General features: G+C 41.3%; 1 protein-coding gene across 1 annotated transcript in view; it reads right to left on the reverse strand.

Moving 5' to 3' along the window:
* LOC133576739 (ras-GEF domain-containing family member 1C-like) overlaps positions 1-9,857 on the reverse strand; it is a 209,525-nt gene extending 199,668 nt beyond the window's left edge. Inside the window, exon 1 of the mRNA XM_061930072.2 lies at positions 9,373-9,857. Coding sequence (XP_061786056.1) covers positions 9,373-9,411 — 39 coding nt within the window. The 5' untranslated portion in view covers positions 9,412-9,857. The remainder of the gene's footprint in view (positions 1-9,372) is intronic.
* Positions 9,858-21,919: the final 12,062 nt, after the last annotated feature.

Consider the following 21,919-nt stretch of genomic DNA (forward strand, 5'->3'; position numbering starts at 1 on the left):
AAACAGTCCTTGGTGGGGGTGGGAGGAGTCTTTGCAGATTTTCTGAGCCCTGGTCAGGCAGCGGCTTTTTGCCATCTCCTGGATAGGAGGAAGAGGAGTCCTGATGATCTTTTCCGCCGTCCTCACCACTCTCTGGAGAGACTTCCAGTCTGAGGCATTGCAGGCTCCAGTCCAGACAGAGATGCAGGTGGTCTCTATAGTGCCTCTGTAGAATGTGCTCTTTTCATCCCACGCAAAAAGTGCATGCGCTGCTGAGCTCTTTTTACAAGAGCTCCGGTGTGTAGGGACCAGGTTATATTGTCAGTTATCTGCACCCCCAGGAACTTGGTGCTGCTTACTATCTCCACTGCTGTGCCGTTGATGAAGAGTGGAGCGTGGCTGGACTGGTGCTTCCTGAAGTCAACGATGATCTCCTTGGTCTTGTTGACATTCAGGACCAGGTTGTTGGTTCTGCACCAGTCAACCAGATGTTTCACCTCCTCCCTGTAGTCCATGTGGTTGTTGTCACGGATGAGGCCCACTACTGTCGTGTACTTCACAATGTGGTTAGTAGTGGACCTGGCGCAGCAGTCATGAGTCATCAACGTGAACAGCAGTGGACTCAGGACGCAGCCCTGGGGGGAGCCGGTGCTCAGGGAGATGGCACTGGAGGTGTTGCTGCCCACTCTCACAGATTGGGGTCTGTCTGTGAGGAAGTCAAGCAGCCAGTTGCAAAGGGGGGTACTGAATCCAAGGGGGGTCAGTTTGCTCACCGAGTGCTGCGGGATGATGGTGTTGAATGCTGAGCTGAAGTCCAGGAACAACATCCGCACATATGTGTCCTTTCCTTCCAGATGTTCTAAGCTCAGGTGGAGTGCAGAGGAGATGGCGTCCTCTGTGGAGCGGTTAGGGCGATAAGCAAACTGGTATGGGTCGAATGTGGGGGGAAGTCTGGAGACAATATATTCCTTTACCAGCCTCTCCAAGCACTTCATTATGATGGGGGTGAGCGCAACGGGGCAGTAATCATTGAGGGAGGAGATTGTGGGTTTTTTAGTCACTGGAATGATTGTGGCCGTCTTAAAACATGTTGGTACCACAGCCTGGGTCAGCGAGATGTTGAAGATGTCTGTGAGAACCCCAGCCAGCTGCACATCCTTTAAGCACCTTGCCCAGAATGTCATCAGGTCCTGGTGCTTTCCGGGGGTTCACTCTCCTCAGGGTTTTCCGGACATCCGCTATATCCAGGTTGAGCGGCTGCTCATCAGGGCGAGGGATGGATTTTCTCGCCGGAGTGGTGTTAAGTGCCTCAAACCTTGCAAAGTAGTTGTTAAGGTCATCTATGAGGCTGATACTGTTGTCACAGGGACGGGGGCAGCTTTATAGTCTGTGATGAAATTAAACAATGGATGTCCGCTAACTTTTTGCAACTCAACACTAAGAAAACGGAAATGCTGATTATCGGTCCTGCTAAACACCGACATTTATTTAATAATATCACCTTAACATTTGACAACCAAACAATTACACAAAGCGACTCGGTAAAGAATCTGGGTATTATCTTCCACCCAACTCTCTCGTTTGAGTCACACATTAAGAGTGTTACTAAAACGGCCTTCTTTCATCTCCGTAATATCGCTAAAATTCGTTCCATTTTGTCCACTAGCGACGCTGAGATCATTATTCATGCATTCGTTACGTCTCGTCTCGATTACTGTAACGTATTATTTTGGGGTCTCCCTATGTCTAGCATTAAAAGATTACAATTGGTACAAAATGCGGCTGCTAGACTTTTGACAAGAACAAGAAAGTTTGATCATATTACACCTATACCGTATATACCTTTATATACATATATACATATATATATACCTATACTGGCTCACCTGCACTGGCTTCCAGTGCACTTAAGATGTGACTTTAAGGTTTTACTACTTACGTATAAAATACTACACGGTCTAGCTCCGTCCTATCTTGTCGATTGTATTGTACCATATGTCCCGGCAAGAAATCTGCGTTCAAAGAACTCCGGCTTATTAGTGATTCCCAGAGCCCAAAAAAAGTCTGCGGGCTATAGAGCGTTTTCTATTGGGGCTCCAGTACTATGGAATGCCCTCCCGGTAACAATTAGAGATGCTACTTCAGTAGAAGCATTTAAGTCCCATCTTAAAATTCATTTGTATACTCTAGACTTTAAATAGACCCCCTTTTTTAGACCAGTTGATCTGCCGTTTCTTTTCTTTTCTCCTCTGCTCCCCCCTATCCCTTGTGGAGGGGGAGACACACAGGTCCGGTGGCCATGGATGGGGTGCTGGCTGTCCGGGGTCGGGACCCAGGATGGACCGCTCGCCTGTGTATCGGTTGGGAACATCTCTGCGATGCTGACCCGTCTCCGCTCGGGATGGTTTCCTGCTGACCCCACTATGGACTGGACTCTTACTGTTATGTTGGATCCAGTATGGACTGGACTCTCACAATATTATGTTAGACCCACTCGACATCCATTGCATTCGGTCTCCCCTAGATGGGGGGTTACCCACATATATGCGGTCTTCTCCAAGGTTTCTCTTAGTCATTCACATCGACGTCCCACCGGGGTGAGTTTTTCCTTGCCCTTATGTGGGCTTTGTACCGAGGATGTCGTTGTGGCTTGTGCAACCCTTTGAGACACTTGTGATTTAGGGCTATATAAATAAACATTGATTGATTGTGATGACCTGTATGCCCTGCCACATTCGTCTATTGTTAAATGGTAAATGGGTTGTACTTCTATAGCGCTTTTCTACCCTCAGGGTATTCAAAGAGCTTTGACACTATTTCCACATTCACCCATTCACACACACATTCACACACTGATGGCGGGAGCTGCCATGCAAGGCGCTAACCATCACCCATCAGGAGCAAGGGTGAAGTGTCTTGCTCAAATACACAACAGACGTGACGAGGTTGGTAGAATGTGGGTATTGAACCAGGAACCCTCAGGTTGCTGGCACGGCCACTCCCACAACACCACCACGCCGTCCCCATATGTGTCGACAATGTGTCCCCGTTGTTCCATTTCTACTGATCTTTTGTCATCTCTTCTTAATATCCCTGCTCAAAGTGCTAATGGAAATCATGTAAAATGATCCTTCCTTGCACAGAGAAGCAAATGAATATTGCCCCTTCATTTGATGACGCTAATAGAAAAGGATAGTTCGTTTGTTCTGCCTGACATGTTTCTTGATAGGAAACAAATCTTCATAAAGACGTAGCGGAGAAGAGGCTGACAGCGACAAGTGGTGTACAGTATGTGTGAGGGATGGAAGATAAAGACACAGCGGGAAGAGACATTATGTTTGATAGTTTGATGGTATGTGCTATCCTGTAAACTGGAATGAGGCCATTCCTTGTCTTTGTGTGAGGACTGCCTATTACAGCATGTCTCCACTTATACATGTATGCTTTGGATATTTCCCCGCAGAAGGGTTGATATTGTTCAGGGAATATGTGACAGGCAGAGGTGGGTAGAGTAGCCAGAAATTGTACTCAAGTAAGAGTACTGTTACTTTAGAGATTTATTACTCAAGTAAAAGTAAGGAGTAGTCACCCAAATATTTACTTGAGTAAAAGTAAAAAGTATGTTGTGAAAAAACTACTCAAGTACTGAGTAACAGATGAGTAACATACACACACACACATATATATATATATATATATATATATACATACATACATATACATTGATATATACAGTATATAATTTATATGTATTTATTTTGCTGTTTTTGTTTACATGTTAAAGATGTTTTAATGAATATACATGCATGTTTAACACATATAGATTCCTTTCTTTCATGAAGACTAGAATATAAATTGGTGTATTACCTGATTCTGATGACTTGCATTGATTGTAATCAGACAGTAGTGATGATAACGTCCACGTTTTCAAGTGGAGAAGAAAAGTTCCTCCTTTCTGTCTAATACCACATGAAAGTGGTTGGTTTTTGGCATCTTATTTGTCCAGCTTCCATATTCGTTTTTATACACTTTATAAGAAATACATTGGTCGCAAACTCCGTAGCTTGTTAGCTTGTTTGCGCTGGCTTTCGGAGACTCTTGTATTGAAAGCGCAGGCGCGATGGAGCGGCACTTTTATTGTGAAGACAGGAACTGTGCAGTCAGTCTTTAGGCTTTTGACGGGATGTACGGTTGAAATAAAACAGTATCTTTTTTCCTTCACACTTTTGATTGATTGATTGGAACTTTTATTAGTAGGTTGCACAGTACAGTACATATTCCGTACAATTGACCACTAAATGGTAACACCCCAATAAGTTTTTCCACTTGTTTAAGTCAGGTCATGTGACCACCTGGCTCTGTTTGATTGGTCCAACGTCACCAGTGACTGCATCTGATTGGTGGAACGGAGTGAAACGTCACCAGTAAGGCAGGCACTTTGAAGGTCTGTCTGACAGACCAAAACAAACAAAGCGTGCATTAACAGATGGATACAAATTAGTAGCGAGTAGCGAGCTGAATGTAGATAAAAGTAGCGGAGTAAAAGTAGCGGAGTAAAAGTAGCGTTTCTTCTCTATAAATATACTTAAGTAAAAGTAAAAGTATGTTGCATTAAAACTACTCTTAGAAGTACAATTTATCCCAAAAGTTACTCAAGTAGATGTAACGGAGTAAATGTAGCGCGTTACTACCCACCTCTGGTGACAGGAGGTGTTTTTGTTATATATTGTACATTTATGGTGCACCAAAAAATCATTACTTTGTAGGTAGCCAGATATGAAAGTGGACAATTGGGTTGAGAATCTTCTAATATTGTCATTTGTAGCACAAGTCTCTATAGAGTCCAAACCAACTGTATTTTAAAGATAACAAGCGTGAATGTGTGTGTGTGTGTGTGCGTGTGTGTGTGTGTGTGTGTGTGTGTGTGTGTGTGTGTGTGTGTGTGTGTGTGTGTGTGTGTGTGTGTGTGTGTGTGTGTGTGTGTGTGTGTGTGTGTGTGTGTGTGTGTGTGTGTGTGCGTCAGTGACGTGCGGTGAGGTTGATGGCTGGTGAGGCACTGACTTCATCACAGTCACATTTACAAACATATGAACGCTAAAGAGTATCTTATTCACCATTTGATTGGCAGCAGTTAACGGGTTATGTTTAAAAGCTCATACCAGCATTCTTCCCTGCTTGGCACTCAGCATCAAGGCTTGGAATTGGGGGTTAAATCACCAAAAATGATTCTTGGGCGCGGCGCCGCTGCTGCCCACTGCTCCCCTCACCTCCCAGGGGGTGATCAAGGGGATGGGTCAAATGCAGAGGACACATTTCATTACACCTAGTGTGTGTGTGACAATCATTGCTACTTTAATGCACATTTAATTAAAAAAAAAACGTTATTATGGTCTTACCTTTACTTATAAATGAAGTCCATGCGCCGCAACTAAAGCCCTCACTTAAACTTTCCACGTGCAAGATTGAATCTATTTAAAAAAGTGTAACCGAGGGTTTATAAATGTGGCCTATACTGTATGAAACTACAAAATAACAAACACGGAGGCTCCAGTTTACACGAGGACCACTTTATTTACATTCTTTCAAAAACCTCCGCAACGTGACATCACTTCCGCTCTTAGCGCCTTCAAAATAAGAGCTCAAGGCATATACTGTATAACAGCGCATAACAGGAACTTAACATCACAAAGAGGAAAGCCCATGAAAATAGGTTACAAAAATTATTTAATAAGAAGCCAAAAAGTGCAAAAACAATAATGTTTGTGTTGGGGGAGTTGTGAATTAGGTACACCTGCAGTCTGCAGGTGTATCTAATGTTGTGGCCCTGCAGTCATTCACAACTCCTCCAACACCAACATTATTGTTTTTGCACTTGTTGGCTTCTTATGAAATAATTTTTTAAAATAGATTCAATCTTGCACGTGGAAAGTTTAAGTGTGGGCTTTAGTTGATATAACACTTCTACGGCGGGGGTGCAGGAGGCGAGCCTCAGTCAGTGCGTCTTTTGCAGCCGTTTTATGATCGCTCAGCACAAGAAACTTTACACACATACAGTTGTTGACAAAATACACTGTACATTATATACCTCAGCTTACTAAACTATGGAAATGTATAATATAATTCATATAGCAATACGGTCTCACTGCACAGCAGGCCAGCAGTTAGCCGAGTCATTGCGCAATCCATGTTGAGGCACTGAGTGATGTGCCTCGACTGGCTGCTGTTCACCGCACCGTCTCTTTTCAGTATTTGAACGGCAAATGTGAAAATTCAGCGATTTTGAATAAAAATAATCTAAAACTGGTGAAGTTAAATGGAAAAGAACTTTATAGTATAATCACTGGATACATATAACAATTTCATTTTTTTTTTTTCTTTTTACATTTTTTTTCTTTCCATAATGGCCCCGCCTCACCTGCCTCTAGTGACTGCACATCACTGGTGTGTGTACACATTAATGGTGTGCGGGAGAAGGCAGCTAAGAATGTGATCATCAGCCGTCCCACTGAGAGATACACGGGTGTGAAATAGAAGCAGAATATGCCTCGAGCTTTTCTTAACACTACTTTCACTCAGCTATAACTCTGCTTTCCAGGTTCTCTTTGTACAGGAGCTAGAGCAACAGTAGAAGAGGCTGCAAAAATAAAAATGCATCAGACCTAAATGCACATGATCATACACAGCAGGTGTGCTGAAGTGTAACTGTGAATAACTAAAAAGATAAACTGATTGTGTTGTATGATTTTGATGACTATATGAAGTATATGTATAGTAGCATTATGTTGTATAACACCAAAACCACAGTGTATGTATCACTGTTCACCTTTCACAATGTCGAGCAATAGAAATGAACCAGTAAATAGCTTACTTACTGCCAAACTACAAACCCCGTTTCCATATGAGTTGGGAAATCGTGTTAGATGTAAATATAAACAGAATACAATGATTTGCAAATCCTTTTCAACCCAAATTCAGTTGAATATGCTACAAAGACAACATATTTGATGTTCAAACTCATAAACTTTTTTTTTTTTTGCAAATAATAATTAACTTAGAATTTCATGGCTGCAACACGTGACAAAGTAGTTGGGAAAGGGCATGTTCACCACTGTGTTACATGGCCTTTCCTTTTAACAACACTCAGTAAAGGTTTGGGAACTGAGGAGACACATTTTTGAAGCTTCTCAGGTGGAATTCTTTCCCATTCTTGCTTGATGTACAGCTTAAGTTGTTCAACAGTCCGGGGGTCTCCCTTGTGCTATTTTAGGCTTCATAATGCGCCACACATTTTCCATGGGAGACAGGTCTGGACTACAGGCAGGCCAGTCTAGTACCCACACTCTTTTACTATGAAGATGGCTTGGCATTGTCTTGCTGAAATAAGCAGGGGCGTCCATGGTAACGTTGCTTGGATGGCAACATATGTTGCTCCAAAACCTGTATGTACCTTTCAGCATTAATGGCGCCTTCACAGATGTGTAAGTTACCCATGTCTTGGCCACTAATACACCCCCATACCATCACACATGCTGCCTTTTACACTTTGCGCCTATAACAATCCGGATGGTTCTTTTCCTCTTTGGTCCGAAGGACACGATGTCCACAGTTTCCAAAAACAATTTGAAATGTGGACTCCTCAGACCACAGAACACTTTTCCACTTTGTATCAGTCCATCTTAGATGAGATCAGGCCCAGCGAAGCCGACGGCGTTTCTGGGTGTTGTTGATAAACGGTTTTCGCCTTGCATAGGAGAGTTTTAACTTGCACTTACAGATGTAGCGACCAACTGTAGTTACTGACAGTGGGTTTCTGAAGTGTTCCTGAGCCCATGTGGTGATATCCTTTACAGACTGATGTCGCTGAGGGATCGAAGGTCACGGGCTTAGCTGCTTACGTGCAGTGATTTCTCCAGATTCTCTGAACCCTTTGATGATATTACGGACCGTAGATGGTGAAATCCCTAAATTCCTTGCAATAGCTGGTTGAGAAAGGTTTTTCTTAAACTGTTCAACAATTTGCTCACGCATTTGTTGACAAAGTGGTGACCCTCCACTTTTTGAATGACTGAGCATTTCATGGAATCTAGTTTTATACCCAATCATGGCACCCACCTGTTCCCAATTAGCCTGCACACCTGTGGGATGTTCCAAATAAGTGTTTGATGAGCATTCCTCAACTTCATCAGTATTTATTGCCACCTTTCCCAACTTCTTTGTCACGTGTTGCTGCCATCAAATTCTAAAGTTAATGATTATTTGCAAAAAAAAAAAATGTTTATGAGTTTGAACATCAAATATGTTGTCTTTGTAGCATATTCAACTGAATATGGCTTGAAAATTATTTTCAAATCATTGTATTCCGTTTATATTTACATCTAACGCAATTTCACAACTCATATGGAAACGGGGTTTGTACATAAAGTATGGATTTACAAATAAAGACAAATAAAGAAAGTAGACATTGGTTTTCTTTTGAAATGCAGAATTTAAAATGCAACTTGTAATGATCATTAAATTGAGCAGATGTACCTAATGAAATGCATGGCGATGGCATGAAACAATGTTGCCAGTTGGTGACTCAGTGAACTACCAAATTTTGACTTGACCTATATAGATCAGCATGTATCTGGCTCACGTTTCTCAATCTTACAGCTTGTACCAAGTATCACTAAAGATTAGGGCTGTCTTCAAATAGTCTGAGATTTTTGTTTTAAAAGCACCTTTTAATCAACTTAGAATTATTGACATATATAAGTGCTGACACCGAGCGACCTGCCAGTACGGTCAACGTCATATCAGCATATGTTTATTTCTCTTCAAATAAAAAATGTCATCAATTTGACTGATGGGCAAAAGCTAATGAATCAAATCTGACTATGAAAATTCTTAGTTGAAGACAGCCCTACTGAGCTCTACATTTAAAGTGGTATCGTTCAAGGCTTTGGCCCGGAGACCCAGCTATTCTTAATCTACACTAACTCTCTCCTTCTCCTTTATAATAGAGTAGCTATAGCAACCAATCTCAGCCTTCTGTCCAGCCATCAGAATTGATCAGGCCTGGCAGGCAGGCATTAAACTTGCAGTGTGTTCAATCAATCAATCAATCAAAGTTTACTTGTATAGCCCTTAATCTCAAATGCCTCAAAGGGACCTTGGAAGGGACCACAGATGTGGGGACCTCTTGGACAAACTGGACACTCTTGGCCTCCCCCCTCTCACAAACGCCTGGATAAGGGACTTCCTAACGGACCGACCCCAGAATGAGAGACTTGGCCCGCACCTCTCATCCTCCCGCACGCTGAGCATCGGCTCCCCACAGGGCTGTGTGCTGAGCCCCCTCCTCTACTGCCTTTACACCCATGACTGCAGTCCGGCCCACAGTGACAACCTTACCGTCAAGTTCGCCGACGATACCACAGTGGTCGGGCTCATCTCCAGGGGTGACGAGGCTGCCTACAGAGAGGAGGTCCTGAAGCTGACGGCCTGGTCTTCGGAGAACAACCTCGCTCTCAACACCAGCAAGACCAGAGAGATCATCATCGACTTCAGGAGGAGCAGCACCGACCCTGCCCCCCTCTACATCAACGGCGAGCGTGTAGAGAGGGTCCACACCTTCAGGTACCTTGGAGTCCACATCTCTAATGACTTCTCCTGGACAGTCAACACCACATCAATCATCAAGAAGGCTCAGCAGCGGCTACACTTCCTTAGAGTCCTCGGGAAGTACAACCTGAAGCCTGACCTGCTGCTGACCTTCTACCGCTCGTCCATCGAGAGCCTGCTGACCTACTGTATTACGGTATGGTACGGCAGCTGCACTGCAGCAGACAGGGAGAGGCTGCAAAGAGTGGTCAAGACGGCTCAGAAGATCATCGGCCGCCCTCTCCCCTCTCTGACGGACATCTACACCTCCCGCTGCCTCAACAGAGCCAGTGCCATCATCAAGGACAGCACCCACCCTGGCTCTGACCTGTTCCACCTGCTGCCCTCTGGGAAGCGCTACAGGTGCATTAAAACCAAAACAAACAGGCTAAAGAACAGCTTCTTCCCCAGGGCCATAACCATCCTGAACGGACTGCCCCATTGTCCCTCATAACTGCCTTCTCTTCGGTGCAATAACCCATTCCACCAACCACCCTGTTTTTGTTTTGTTTTTTTTCATGTATATATTCATTTTTTCTAGCATGCACACATCGCACTGTATGGAATGGCCTCAATCTCATTACCTTGCGTAATGACAATAAAGCTGATTCTGATTCTGATTCTGATTCTCTTACATGTAGACAAGTCGGTACCGCAGAGACGTCACCAATTGATGCAAAGAGGAGTGGTCCAACTTGGAAAAGCTAGCACATCCTCTGTGGAAACTGATCCGTGGCCACCTGATAACCTCTCCACGCAGGACGGGGGGCAGATATGAAAAGAGAGGCGGCAGATCAACTGGTCTAAGAAAGGTTTTTCATTAAAGGCTAGGGTGTTTAAATTAGTTTTAAAATTGGACATAAATTCTTTTACTGAGGTAGCATCTCTAACTGTTATTGGTGGTAGGGCATTCCAGAGTAATCAAACCCAAATAAAAAACGTTTTTGGGGCTTTGGGAATCACTAATAAGCCGGAGTTCTCAGAACGCAGATACCTGGCCGGGACATATGGTACAATACAATCAGCAAGATAAGATGGAGCTAGACCATTTATTATTTTTTACGCAAGTAGCAACACCTTAAAGTCGCATCTTAAGTGCACAGGAAGCCAGTGCAGGTGAGCCAGTATAGGTATATCATGATCAAACTTTCTTGTTCTTGTCAAAAGTCTAGAAGCTGCATTTTGTACCAACTGTAATCGTTTAATGCTAGACATAGGGAGACCCCAAAATAAGACGTTACACTAATCGAGACGAGACGTAACGAACGCTGTGACTATAAATACTGTAGTATCATTTGTCAATACAATCGTTATAAGTACACCTCTGCATAACATTGTATGGTTATCAACATTAAAGAAAACAAAAAAAAGACGAAAGAAATATTGATCAACTCACAACAAAGAATACCTTTATTAACATTGATCTTTAGTTTATAACATAAGAGATTTAAAGTGCATCAATTCGCCTGAAATTGAAGGAAAAATTAAATCCTTATTGAAACTATAAACATTTTTTGGAGCCGTTTGACAAATAAAATAAAATAACTCAATAAATAATAACGAATTTAAATTGATCAGCAAAATTCACTAAGGAGCACAATATAAACACAATTTAACCTACAAAACAAAAGTCAATAAAACAATTTGTGGTGTTTATTTGTTTTGTTTTCTACATGAAAGAATGAGGACTTCAAGATGAATGGATACAATGAGCACATTTTGCAGTGCGCAGCTTTTCCAAGTGGCTTTTTAAAGCACGATACTGAAACAGCAGGATCCCTGGGGGTCACACGCGCCCCTCCTGGCATTGCACCGCCATACTTGACAACCCTCCCGGATTTTCCGGGAGACTCCCGAAATTCAGCGCCTCTCCAGAAAACCTCCCGGGACAAATTTTCTTCCGAAAATCTCCCGAAATTCATGCGGATCTGAGTGACGTGTCGACAGCCTGTTTTCACGTCCGCTTTCACACAATATAAACAGCGTGCCTGCCCAATCACGTTATAACCGTAGAATGATCGAGGGCAAGTTCTTGGTTTCTTATGTGGGTTTATTGTTAGGCAGTTTCATTAACGTCCTCCCAGCGTGGTAACAACACACAACAACAGCAGTCACGTTTTCGTCTACCGTAAATCAGTTCATCTGCCGTAAACAGCAATGTTGTGACACTCTTAAACAGGACAATACTGCCATCTACTGTACATCATACTTGCCAACCCTCCCGGATTTTCCGGGAGACTCCCGAAATTCAGCGCCTCTCCCAAAAACCTCCCGGAAGAAATTTGCTCCCGAAAATCTCCCGGAATTCAGCCGGAGCTGGAGGCCACGCCCCCTCCAGCTCCATGCGGACCTGAGTCCAGTGTGCGCACACAAGGAGACGAAAAAGAAGAACGAGACCATAGTCGAAGAGCGCAGGGGAGACACTTCTCCAGGGCCGATGTACGCTCGGGGCAACACCCTTCACCTTACCCGGCAGTGACTTTAGGGTGAATGATGAGTCCAGCGATTAGTTGCAAATCTTGCTTTATTGATTGCTTGCACACAGCCAATCCAACACAAAACCAACGAGTCCCTCCCAGCACTCACGCTCTTCTCTCGCCCACACACTCACTGACGTCACTCACCTCACATGCTGTCACCTATTAAAGGGCCACACACACACATACTCTACTCTCATAACACACAGTACAGTTAGTAGAACAACTGTGTTTTCATTACTGTGTATTTGATAGGTGCCATTGCCCCGGAATTGTATTGCATTGTACTTTCAAGTACAACAATGAGTAGATGAGTGTTATGTGTGTGTGTATATGTGTAAATAAATGAACACTGAAATTCAAGTATTTATTTTATTTATATATATAATAAAATAAATAAATATATAAATAGCTAGAATTCACTGAAAGTCAAGTATTTCATACATATATATATATGTATATATATATATATATATATATATATATATATATATATATATATATATATATATATATATATATATATATATATATATATATATATATATATGAAATACTAGAGTTTGTAATGGTTGGACTAAAGGGGAGATGACGGCAAACAGACACCAGGGGACGTATGTACAATTTATTATATATATATATATAATATATATATATATATATTCAATATATATAATAATAACAAACAATACTAATTTAATAAACTAAGGAAATGGAGTGTGAACTATATCCAAAAAGGGAATGGTGTAAGACTATGTGTATAATTAACTGAAGTGAGTGTTACCAAAGTGTTGAACGAAATACGAGGAAGTCCAGGGGGCAGGCAGATGATCCGGGGCAAGAGAAAATAGTCAGAATCCAGGGGCGAGCGAGAGGTCGAGAAACGAAGGAGGTAGTCAAGAGTCCAGAGGGAGATCCAGGGAAAAGTGAGACGCACAGCTCACTTTCCAGGTGACGAAGGGTACTGCGGGGACACGGGAGAAGACAAGGGACAAATCAAGGCACGGAGAGGAAACACGAATAGAGAGCATGAAGCTTGTTGCTTACGGTACACCATGAGAAAACTAAGTTCCCGCGCCGATCCTAGGGTCCACTGGTCTCTTAACCAGCTCGCCCTCATCAGTTCCAGGTGTGAAGATTGCCAGCGAGTGATTGCAGCTGGTGGCTGCTGCAGGGCGGGGACGTGCGCGGCGCGTCCCTGGATGTGCGCACCCGTGGGCGTGTCCCGAGGTGCGCACAGACGGATGAGCGGCGTTGGCAGGAGCCTGAGCCGTAACAGAGTTGGTGAATTCTAGCTGTAAATATACTCCTCCCCTCTTAACCACGCCCCCAACCACGCCCCGCCCCACCCCTGACCACGCCCCCCACCCCCCACCTCCCGAAATCGGAGGTCTGAAGGTTGGCAAGTATGCTGTACATGCATATGTGACAATAACATCTAGGGCTTTTAGAGAGTGCAGTGCACAACTGCGCACACAACAAGGAGACGAAGCAGAATGCATCATCAGAGAGGGTGTTCAGCATGGTTAGAAAAATAGTGACAGAGAATAGAACAAGGATGGACAATTCAACCCTTAACTCAACAATGAGTAGATGAGTGTTATGTGTGTGTATATGTGTAAATAAATGAACACTGAAATTCAAGTAATTCTCTTATATATATATATATATATATATATATATATATATATATATATATATATATATATATATATATATATATATATATATATATATATATATATATATATATATATAATAAAATAAATACAAATATATATATATATAATAATTCACTGAAAGTCAAGTATTTCTTATATATATATATATATATATGAAATACTTGACTTGGTGAATTCTAGCTGTAAATATACTCCTCCCCTCTTAACCACGCCCCCCCCACACACCTCCCGAAATCGGAGGTCTCCAGGTTGGCAAGTATGTGCACCGTGCTCCCCGCCCGCCGCTCACTGTTTGAGAAGTAATGCGCTGCTTTCACTTGAAGAGAAAGTATATCTGCAGTTTTTGTGTGGGTCGGTTGGGGGAAAAAAAATAATTTAAACAGCAAGCACAGCTCTTGTCCGTTTATTGTGTAAGCAGCCCAAAAAGTCCGCTCTCGGAGGGGGAAGGGAGCCTGCCAACGTTTTCACTTGCAGAGCACACACACACACACACACACACACACACACACACAAATACTCACACAGGCTACAACCATATAATGTTCTCCTTTTTCTGTAAAACCGCACATAAAAGCACCTGGATCACTGCTGTGCAGCTTTGTTTTAATAATCCACAAGTCAGCCCAAGCACATAAATGCATACAATAGCCCTCAGTTGTGTGTATAAATGAATATAAACTGTGGCTTCCCTGGGATTATAAATAGAAAGGCAGCTGAGGTAACACATCGTGCTGCACTCTTTGCTAACCTGGACGTCACCCCTGCACACACACACCAGGCCCGGCCCTAACCAATCTGGCGCCCTAGGCAAGATTTTAGGTGGCGCCCCCCCACATCGGCAGTGAAGTGTATATACTCACAAGAACCCGAATAGCTTTGTCTTTGACCTTTTTTTTTTTACTTACAACTATACCTAATATATAAAGGGGTGGAAAAGTGACTATTACCTGCAGGGCAAACATTAGCTAACCAGAAGGCAATAACAATGTAAACAAAAAACACCTGCTTAAAAGATCTAATACAAACATTTATATGCACGTACAACACTTAGAACTTTTAGCATATCAGTATGTGGAATTAAATGATGGAATGGATTAAGTAAAGAAGTTAAAAATTGTACTGATATGATCCAGTTTAAGAGGTTGTTCAAAATAATAGTGCTTACAGAGTACAAAGAAGAAGAATTATGAGAAATACTTTCAACCTTATTGAAAATAAGATATTCTTCATCTCAGTATGTTAATAATGACTGAATTAATTAATTAATTATATTACAAAACTGTTGTATACTAATTCATAGATGTTATTTTATTATATAAAAAGGTCAGTAAATGATTCTATATATTTGTAAACGCTTTGAAGTGGGAAAGGGGTAGGATTAAATAAGCTTTGCTTCTTCCTACTCCTTTTCGGGCATGATGTCAAATGAAATGATATGAAATTGTGTGATGTATTATGATGTAAGTGTGTTCATGTTCCAAATAAACTAAAGAAAGAAAGAAATGTCCCTGAGGTATGTAAGGTGGGAGTACTGTAATTACCTAACGTTACATTATTATTTTCCATAACAATTTAGCCCCCTCCACAATATTAACCCGACGTTAAAACAGAATTGCCGAATCATGTAACATTAGCTTAATGCTAAAAAGCCAGGTTACTATCACATTCTGTAACAGACAAATAATTTCATGTAGGCTAACGTTACCTACCTGCTACCTCTGTCTTTTCTCGTTTCTCCTCTTCTTTCCTCTTTTTTCTTCCCTGGGCACCTGACACTTTTGGCCGTTTTGACATCTTGTGTTGATTTTTTGATGTGGTGACGTCCAAAAAGAGTCATGATACGGGAAGGGAGGGGGCGCACCGTGCGGGGGGGCGTAATGTTGTAACAAATAATATTTCTATTAAATAGGCTTTAGTTTGCATTTTAGTTAACGTGGGATTATTTTTTGTATTTAGAAATAATAGTACCAACTTTTTTTTTTTTTTTTTTTTTTCTCCAACATTTGTGGCACTGGCGTGGCGCCCCCTGATGGACGGCGCCCTTAGCATTTGCCTATACGGCCTATGCCACGGGCCGGCCCTGCACACACACACACACACACACACACACACACACACACACACACACGAGTGCACACGGGCCCAGAATATTGTGCAGAGGTCCATTTACATGAACGGAGCTGAAGTGTCAGTCAAACGTGCGTGAGCCACAGCCACAGAAAGGCTTGACAGGTGATGAATGCAATCCACCGTTCTGACCTGCCGACCCTCACATGAGCTGTTCCCATCGTTTGCTCTCCCGGACCCGGCCGGCCATCCCAGCATGGTCTCCCACGGCGACACAGAGCTGGCCAATGGGCCGAGCTCTTTGTGCAAACTGGAGCCGGTTCAAATGCGTGCCTGTCTGTGCACACATTCTGCAATCCAACACTTTGTGTTCAGATGGTCCCAGTTGAAGTATGGGGGAGGTGTCACATCCTGCTGATTAGTATTAGTATTAGTATTAGTATGGGGGAGGTGTCACATCCTGCTGATTAGTATTAGTATTAGTATTAGTATGGGGGAGGTGTCACATCCTGCTGATTAGTATTAGTATTAGTATTAGTATGGGGGAGGTGTCACATCCTGATGATTAGGTCACCATCACTTTCTTACACTCATTTTATTTCCCTCCCACCTTCTTTTGTGTGCATGGCCTTCTTCCATAACTTTTCTTCTTTATACTTATTGCATGTTGTGGGCTGATCTGTGTGGAGGAGGAATCCTCACTGATATCGCCCACATTTCCTCTTATTTCCAGCCAGTTTTTCCCTCGCTATCTTGCCTCCTCCCTATCCGTCCGCCGTTTGCTTCTAACACGCCACGGCTTTACATCCTTCATGACAGCCAACCAAGAATTAAGCATCAACAAACACTTTCAGAGAGTCCCACTCCAAAGAAATCCTGAATAAGTCATCAAATCAGCATTTTTCTCTCATCATTCAGCCAGCCAGTGTGATGTTTACTTTCCTCACATCTATTCTGCACAAATATTTCCCTTCCTGCTAGCTGCTTTTAAACCATGCCCATTCACCACAGTTCTGCCTCTTTCATTGCATGGCTCAATCCCAACAACAATGAAGTACAAACCCCGTTTCCATATGAGTTGGGAAATTGTGTTAGATGCAGGCCCGGCCCTAACCAATCTGGCGCCATAGGCAAGATTTTAGGTGGCGCCCCCCCACATCGGCAGTGAAGTGTATATACTCACAAGAACCCGAATAGCTTTGTCTTTGACCTTTTTTTTTACTTACAACTATACCTAATATATAAAGGGGTGGAAAAGTGACTATTACCTGCAGGGCAAACATTAGCTAACCAGAAGGCAATAATGTAAACAAAAAACACCTGCTTAAGAGATCTAATACAAATGTCCCTGAGGAATGTAAGGTGGGAGTACTGTAATTACCTAACGTTACATTATTATTTTCCATAACAATTTAGCCCCCTCCACAATATTAACCCGACGTTAAAACAGAACTAGCTATTTATTGATTAGCAATTGCCGAATCATGTAACATTAGCTTAATGCTAAAAAGCCAGGTTACTATCACATTCTGTTACACAAATAATTTCATGTAGGCTAACGTTACCTACCTGCTACCTCTGTCTTTTTCTCGTTTCTCCTCTTCTTCTTTTCTCTTTTTTCTTCCCTGGGCACCTGACAGTTTTGGCCGTTTTGACATCTTGTGTTGATTTTGTGATGTGGTGACGTCCAAAAAGAGTCATGATACGGGAAGGGAGGGGGCGCACCGTGCGGGGGGAGGAGGGGGGGCGTAATGTTGTAACAAATAATATTTCTATTAAATAGGCTTTACTTTGCATTTTAATTAACGTGGGATTATTTTTTGTATTTAGAAATAATAGTACCAACTTTTTTTTTTCTTTTTTTTTTCTCCAACATTTGTGGCACTGGCATGGCGCCCCCTGATGGACGGCGCCCTTAGCATTTGCCTATACGGCCTATGCCACGGGCCGGCCCTGGTTAGATGTACATATAAACGGAATACAATGATTTGCAAATCCTTTTCAACCCATATTCAGTTGAATATGCTACAAAGACAACATATTTGATGTTCAAACTGATAAACTTCGAATTTCATGGCTGCAACACGTGCCAAAGTAGTTGGGAAAGGGCATGTTCACCACTGTGTTACATCACCTTTTCTTTTTACAACACTCAATAAACGATTGGTAACTGAGGAAACTAATTGTTGAAGCTTTGAAAGTGGAATTCTTTCCCATTCTTGTTTTATGTAGAGCTTCAGTCGTTCAACAGTCCGGGGTCTCCGCTGTCGCATTTTACGCTTCATAATGCGCCACACATTTTCGATGGGAGACAGGTCTGGACTGCAGGCGGGCCAGGAAAGTACCCACACTCTTTTTTTTACGAAGCCACGCTGTTGTAACACGTGCTGAATGTGGCTTGGCATTGTCTTGCTGAAATAAGCGGCGCTTAGATGGCAGCATATGTTGTTCCAAAACCTGTATGTACCTTTCAGCATGAATGGCGCCTTCACAGATGTGTAAGTTACCCATGTCTTGGGCACTAATACACCCCCATACCATCACACATGCTGGCTTTTCAACTTTGCGTCGATAACAGTCTGGATGACACGATGTCGAATATTTCCAAAAACAATTTGAAATGTGGACTCGACAGACCACAGAACACTTTTCCACTTTGCAAGAGTCCATCTTAGATGATCTCGGGCCCAGAGAAGCCGACGGCGTTTCTGGGTGTTGTTGATAAATGGCTTTGGCTTTGCATAGTAGAGCTTTAACTTGCACTTACAGATGTAGCGACCAACTGTATTTAGTGACAGTGGTTTTCTGAAGTGTTCCTGAGCCCATGTGGTGATATCCTTTAGAGATTGATGTGGGTTTTTGATACAGTGCCGTCTGAGGGATGGAAGGTCACGGTCATTCAATGTTGGTTTCCGGCCATGCCGCTTACGTGGAGTGATTTCTCCACATTCTCTGAACCTTTTGATGATATTATGGAGCGTAGATGTTGAAATCCTGAAATTTCTTGCAATTGCACTTTGAGAAACGTTGTTCTTAAACTGTTTGACTATTTGCTCACGCAGTTGTGGACAAAGGGGTGTACCTCGCCCCATCCTTTCTTGTGAAAGACTGAGCATTTTTTGGGAAGCTGTTTTTATACCCAATCATGGCACCCACCTGTTCCCAATTAGCCTGCACACCTGTGGGATGTTCCAAATAAGTGTTTGATGAGCATTCCTCAACTTTATCAGTATTTATTGCCACCTTTCCCAACTTCTTTGTCACGTGTTGCTGCCATCAAATTCTAAAGTTAATGATTATTTGCAAAAAAAAAAATGTTGATGAGTTTGAACATCCGCGACCCCAAAAAGGGAATAAGCGGTAGAAAATGGAGTTTGAACATCAAATATGTTGTCTTTGTAGCATATTCAACTGAATATGGGTTGAAAATGATTTGCAAATCATTGTATTCCGTTTATATTTACATCTAACACAATTTCCCAACTCATATGGAAACGGAGTTTGTAAAACTGGCCTCTGGTGTTTGTGAGTGATAAGAAGAAAAGCTATGGCTCACTTGAGAACTCTCTTACCCAAATATAAGCCTTTTTTTCTCCAGAAAATATTGGCTTGTTTATATTTGAGCTTCTACCATTTTCCGATAATAATCTGAAGTGAAAGAGAAATCCCTCCACTTCATTTTTAAGGCTGAATCACAGCACAAAGCATCTCGGGAAGAAGAAGCGTGTGATCCAAAGCGGCGGCTGCACGTGTGCACGCTCCACATGCGTCACTGACTGGTTGCTAGGTTTTGCTTCATCGTCTTCTCTCCTGTCCTATGTGCTCACTCAAAGAAACTGTTCCCATGGTAACTTTGCCCAAGGATATAATAACTACCAAAAAAAAACCTGTTTGGTTTGTCTTAGAAGACGTTTCGCCCTTCATCACTTCTAGTCTTAATCTAGCGGCTGGTGCCAGACTCGAACACCAGGAGGAATGTTTCTGTCCTATCCTAGTGAGAAAAACAACAATCCTAGCGTCATACGATGACCTAGACGAATGAGAACATCCACAGACAATCATCCAAAACTGTCATGGTCAAAAGAGAGGATCATATAAAGCAATATTTAATTGAATGACAATAGCACAACTTCCAGTGATGACATTAATGAGGTGAACAAGCACACAATTGTACAGAAGCAACATCATCTCATAATGGCAGCAACATACCAGTGATGAACATTTTCAGACTGTGGATTTGTTGCTAGAAGACCTTCTTCCTGTTCTTCAGTCATCCACTCTGATGATGGAAAGGACCTCGAGACACAAATAGATGTCAAGAAGGCAGCACTGAGTAGATTTGAGACGCTAAAAACATGTAATAATTGTACTTTGTATGGATGAATGATGAATCATCTGACATGAAATGTTCTTAAGCAGGTCTGTATATGTTAAAAATGTTCTGCTTTAAGAGCAAATCCTCTTTAAAGGTCATTCGCAATCACTAAAACATACTAATTCACCAATCTGGTAATCCACAAAGGATCACTGCATGGGGATAAACATTGAGATGTCAAGTGAAGTCTTTTCAAGATCATAAGACGCTCAACCAATTATTAAGCAAAACTGACTTTTTATTCATTTTATAACAATAAAGTTCCTCTTATTATGCAAAACTGACTTCTTTAATGATTTTATAACAATAATGTGTGTTCCTCTTATTATGCAAACCTGACTTTTTAATGATTTTATAACAATAATGTGTGTTCCTCTTATTATGCAAAACTGACTTTTTAATAATTTTATAACAATAATGTCACTCTTATTATGCAAAACTGACTTTTTAATAATTTTATAACAATAAAGTTCATCTTATTATGCAAAACTGACTTTTTAATAATTTTATAACAATAAAGTTCATCTTATTATGCAAAACTGACTTTTTTAATAATTTTATAACAATAATGTGTGTTCCTCTTATTATGAAAAACTGACTTTTTAATTATTTTATAACAATAATGTGTGTTCCTCTTATTATGCAAAACTGACTTTTTAATAATTTTATGACAATAAACTTCCTCCTATTATGCAAAACTAACTTTTTAATGATTTTATAACAATAATGTGTGTTCCTCTTATTATGCAAAACTGACTTTTTAATAATTTTATAACAATAAACTTCCTCTTATGCAAAACTGACTTTTTAATGATTTTATAACAATAATATGTGTTCCTCTTATTATGCAAAACTGACTTTTTAATGATTTTATAACAATAATGTGTGTTCCTCTTATTATGCAAAACTGACTTTTTAATAAATTTATAACAATAAAGTCACTCTTATTATGCAAAACTAACTTTTTAATGAGTTTATAACAATAATGTGTGTTCCTCTTATTATGCAAAACTGACTTTTTAATAAATTTATAACAATAAAGTCACTCTTATTATGCAAAACTAACTTTTTAATGATTTTATAACAATAATGTGTGTTCCTCTTATTATGCAAAACTGACTTTTTAATGATTTTATAACAATAATGTGTGTTCCTCTTATTATGCAAAACTGACTTTTCAATAATTTTATAACAATAAAGTTCCTCTTATTATGCAAAACTGACTTTTTAATAATTTTATAACAATAAAGTTCCTCTTATTATGATCAGACACGCCCCCCTCCCCTCCCTCCCCACACTCACACCCACACTCACACTCACCCACACAGAGCGCATGTCTCTCTCTCTTCTCCGGCTTGTGACACAAGAAGAAAAAGAACGATGACACAGCAGCGCTCCCATAAAACACACTTTATACTACATAAAAAGTAACGTAAAATAACGCAGTAACGCATCATGTAGTAACTGTAACTGAGTTACTGAATATAAAAAATAACGCGTTAGATTACTAGTTACCGCCGAAACTAACGGTGTTACAGTAACGCGTTACTTTGTAACGTGTTAGTCCCAACACTGCGCATGTCAAAGTTATTATCCCATTAGATGAAAATAGGTATTTATTCTACCTTTTCTTATGTTTCCTTTACATCAAGTCAAAAAAGTATATCCACCTCGCTGTGACGTCACAACGTAGCCAG

This window comes from Nerophis lumbriciformis, linkage group LG36 (assembly GCF_033978685.3).
Source record: "Nerophis lumbriciformis linkage group LG36, RoL_Nlum_v2.1, whole genome shotgun sequence".
NCBI lineage: Eukaryota > Metazoa > Chordata > Actinopteri > Syngnathiformes > Syngnathidae > Nerophis > Nerophis lumbriciformis.